Raw genomic sequence first — 3,653 nt, forward strand, 5'->3', positions numbered from 1 at the left:
ACAAGTAGCAGTGACTTTGAAAACAAAGGATAAAAGAACCAAGGGAAAAGTTACTAGTTCTTAGAGATCTGTTCCTCATTAGAAGGACTTAAGGACTTTCCCCTCAATCTAAAAGCAGTATGCACTTCCCTTGCTATTCCCAGCCTGTTCCTCAGTTCTTACTCCTCAAGAAAGCCAATGATATTTGAGTCTGAGTTATAAACAATCCTTTATTTTTTTTTACCAGGGAATTTCAAACCAATATATTCCCAGCCTGAACAATGCAAATAGATTTCCTTTCGGTTTGGTAAAAATTTTTTAAAAAATTAATGGTATTGTTTTTTATTTGTTTCCATGTCTTGAAAGTTCAATCACTTCTCCAAATTCTCCAGAATAAACATAAGAAAATACCTCTCCCCAGCAGGACCCTGCCCCTCAGTACCACCCTAAGGCACTTCCACCTCTTCCATCTTCAGGGAAGGAGTGTGCTGTTCTGATTTAGCTTCTCAGTGAAGTAGAGGGGATTTAGAGGAAAAGGGATTTCTGCAGGAATAGTCAGTCCCACAAATAAGTTCTTCTCCGTTCGTCCCCCTTTTCATCGAAAGCGGAAAAACTCTGTTCACCAGGAGTCCCCATGTCCCTGTTCCCCTATGTATGGCCAGAACCAAAAGAGGACCCCGCCAGCGAGGTGCCTTCCTCTCTGTCCTGTAGACCACAGTCCCTGACCTTCACCTCACTGTGTGCGCCATGTGCAGAATTGGAGTTCAAAGCAGCGGCCTCAGCATCACTCTCCTTGCCTGAGGGTGCCAAAGACCCCTTCTTTGCCCGGGAGGAAGGGCTTTTGTGAAAGCAGAGTTTGAAAAGCCCCAGCACTGTCATGGTCAAGATCACCAACACTACTACTGCTATGGTGACAAGTATGAAGACCACGGTGGAGGAAGAGTCGAAAGCCTGGGGATTGGCAGAGGAAACTGTGGAATTAAACTTGGGAATCACGCTTCCTGATGGGGTGATGGTGGCCATTGACTTGACTTGAGGGGACATTTGAAAGTTAGACATAGTGCTCTGTGCTCCCCACTGAGGAATCTCAGGAATAGTTGTTGCCGAACTGCCTTGTTCAGGGACATGGGGTATCTCTCCTGGCTTCTCGTGGACCTTGGGTGACCACGTTCTCTTCGGTATAGGGCTTGTAGCAGCGGCCGGTGGGAACCTGGTGGGCACCATGGTCCCCCCAGGGGCCAGCTGTCCTTCCCCATTTGTCACACAAGAGCGTCCGTCGTCACCCAGCTGGAAGCCCGCGGCACATTCGCAGGCAAAGCCTCCCAAGTCGTCTAGGCAGTTAGGCAGCTCCGCGCATTTGCCAGCCCGCAGGTACCTCCCCGGGCAGGGACAGAGCAAGGCGCCCGAGGGGAGTCCGTCCCAGCGCAGGCCCATCTCGTCCGCGATGCAGGTTACTGAGATGGGGAGCTGCCCCGGGCAGAGCGCACTCACCTTGGTCCCAGGGGGACTGAAGTCCAGCGCGGGGCTGTACAGCTGGAAGGGCGCTCGGTAGCTCAAATTAGAGGCGGCCCCGGGACGCGGCGCAGGGCACAAGCCCTCAAACTGGTACTTGCACAGGTAGCCGTTGGCGCGCAGGTGGCACAGCATCTCTTTCCAGCCTGCGGGCTCAACTCCCCCAGTGGCCTGAAGTGCCGCGCATCTCCGTGCGGTGCAGGAGCGTTGGGGCTCCTCCACCCACTGCAGCGTGTCGCTTTCGGACCTGCTGTCGTCGGAGGACTGCCAGGAGAAACCCCGCAAAGGCTCGTTCTCCAGGGTGCAGTGGGAACGCTTGCGCTCCAGCGAGACCCAGAACAGAAGGTCTTTGGAGCCTTCTCGGGGCCCCGGGCCTGCCCGCAGGAGCGCGAGCACAGCGCGGAGCTCAGCACCCCCATGCACGGTGCTGAGCGCCCCGCCGCGCAAGTTGCAGGCCTCCTCGGCCGCCAGCCGCTTGATAGTCGCGTGGTGCAGACTGTAGCAGGCCCCCGAGGCCGAGCAGCCCGCGCGGTCGGCGGTGGGGTGCTCGCCACCGCCCGGCTCGGGCCAGAGCGCCTGCCAGAGGAGGCACAGGGTGAGTGCCGGCCTCATCTTGGAGGCCCCGCACCCACAGCACAACTGCTCCCAACTTGAGTCTGTCCCACTCCAGGGCGCCCAGCTGTCTCTGGAGCGCGGTCTCCGCCCTCTACAGCTGGCTCACTCCACTCCGTCCCCTCTCCCCTCCCTTCTGCTCTCACTCTCGCTGGACTCCCCCTTCCCACCCGCCCCCAAACTCCAAGAAGCCCCAGCCAGCTTCCCTTAGGCCGCGACAGGAAATGTGTCCGGAGCTCTGCCAGGCCTCGCCTGCAGCCCTGATTTATTCTGGGGTCGGGAACACAGCTGGCGCCAGGGCACAGGGAACACGGTCGACCAGAAGGTCAAACACCCTGCTTAGAGCAGGAGAAGAAAGTCGCCACGGGGATGAAGTGTATCATTTTCCCTGCTCAGAGAGTTTCAGGATCTCGAATCCCAGAACATGTTGAACTTCTGCAGGAAGGACTGGAGAGAAGGAATTTGCGTATAAGCCCACGCCCTCCTTTTCTGTTTCTGTCCGGGAAGAGTGGAATTGGCGTCAGAATAATCTGTAGACAGCTCCAGTCTTCAGGAGGCCGGCGCTTGTGGACGGAAAAAAAAAAAAATCTTGTGAGCGATCTTAGCACCTCCCTTCCTTACCAGAGGCAGCACTATTCAACCTCAGATCTTTCTGGGGTCTGCTATTCTATGCTTGTCAAGAGATTCAGGCGTGCCAATTGCTAGTCAAAGAATTGGAGTTCTTTTGGGTACTTTAAATGGGAAATTCTACTTCGGTCAGCACTTGCTTAAAAAGGTTTTTCACTTGTATTCGTTTCTCTTTGATATGAGCCATACTGGTTCATTTAGGAAAGAAAATGTATTTCTAGGCCTAAATGAAAATAATGGCCATAGATCTTAACTGTTAGGTTACCACTCTTCATAGATTCTTCAAGGCTATATAGGTTGTCTGTAAATGAGTTCGTGGCCTTATTAATATTTGAGAACAACTACTGTATGTATATCTTACCCTTGAACTAACTTAATATCATTTTCTCTTATGATCGAGTGCCAATATTTATAACAGTAAGTTGCAAAAGTCCCCTTTAAGGAACATAGAGTTCAACATCCTTAAGAAATTAAAATACTTATTCCATTATAATGCATATTATATACTGTAAAAAAAATCCTGTGATTTGAAAGATGGGTGAGTCAATTTCTTTAGAGTGCCAATGAGGGTTTTGTTTTAATATAAACACTTCAACTCAGTTGAAAGTGGGAAGGAATTAAAGAGGAGTAAAGACAGGAAAGGTTAAAAACTGCGCTATGCAAGTATTTCTTGTTAGCAACTTAAGACAATTTTACATCATTTTAGGAAATATATCATCTATGTTTGCTCACACTGCCCAAATATGTTGTAATCTGAAATACACAAAAAGTTTCAACTAAGCCCTCTTAAAGATGTATGATGCTTTTAAATATCTATAATCAGAATGAAAGTTGCCGTTCCATGAATAATGCATACCACACTTTTAAACCCACTCTGTTGTACTGGATTGGACTGTTGTGGTTAATAAGGGGTGAGAAGGAAG

General features: G+C 50.5%; 1 protein-coding gene across 1 annotated transcript; it reads right to left on the reverse strand.

The window, feature by feature from the left end:
- Positions 1-236: 236 nt before the first annotated feature.
- Positions 237-2,185, reverse strand: CLEC14A (C-type lectin domain containing 14A). Its single transcript, XM_069464434.1, has one exon. It carries the CDS (start codon positions 2,101-2,103, stop codon positions 628-630), a length of 1,476 nt encoding a protein of 491 aa, XP_069320535.1. The 5' UTR covers positions 2,104-2,185; the 3' UTR covers positions 237-627.
- Between the last annotated feature and the right edge of the window lie 1,468 nt (positions 2,186-3,653).

This window comes from Eulemur rufifrons, chromosome 2 (assembly GCF_041146395.1).
Source record: "Eulemur rufifrons isolate Redbay chromosome 2, OSU_ERuf_1, whole genome shotgun sequence".
Classification (NCBI taxonomy): Eukaryota; Metazoa; Chordata; class Mammalia; order Primates; family Lemuridae; genus Eulemur; species Eulemur rufifrons.

Excerpts from the sequence above, each read along its gene's own strand:
- CLEC14A (XM_069464434.1), bottom strand. The coding sequence starts at position 2,103 with ATGAGGCCGGCACTCACCCTGTGCCTCCTCTGGCAGGCGCTCTGGCCC.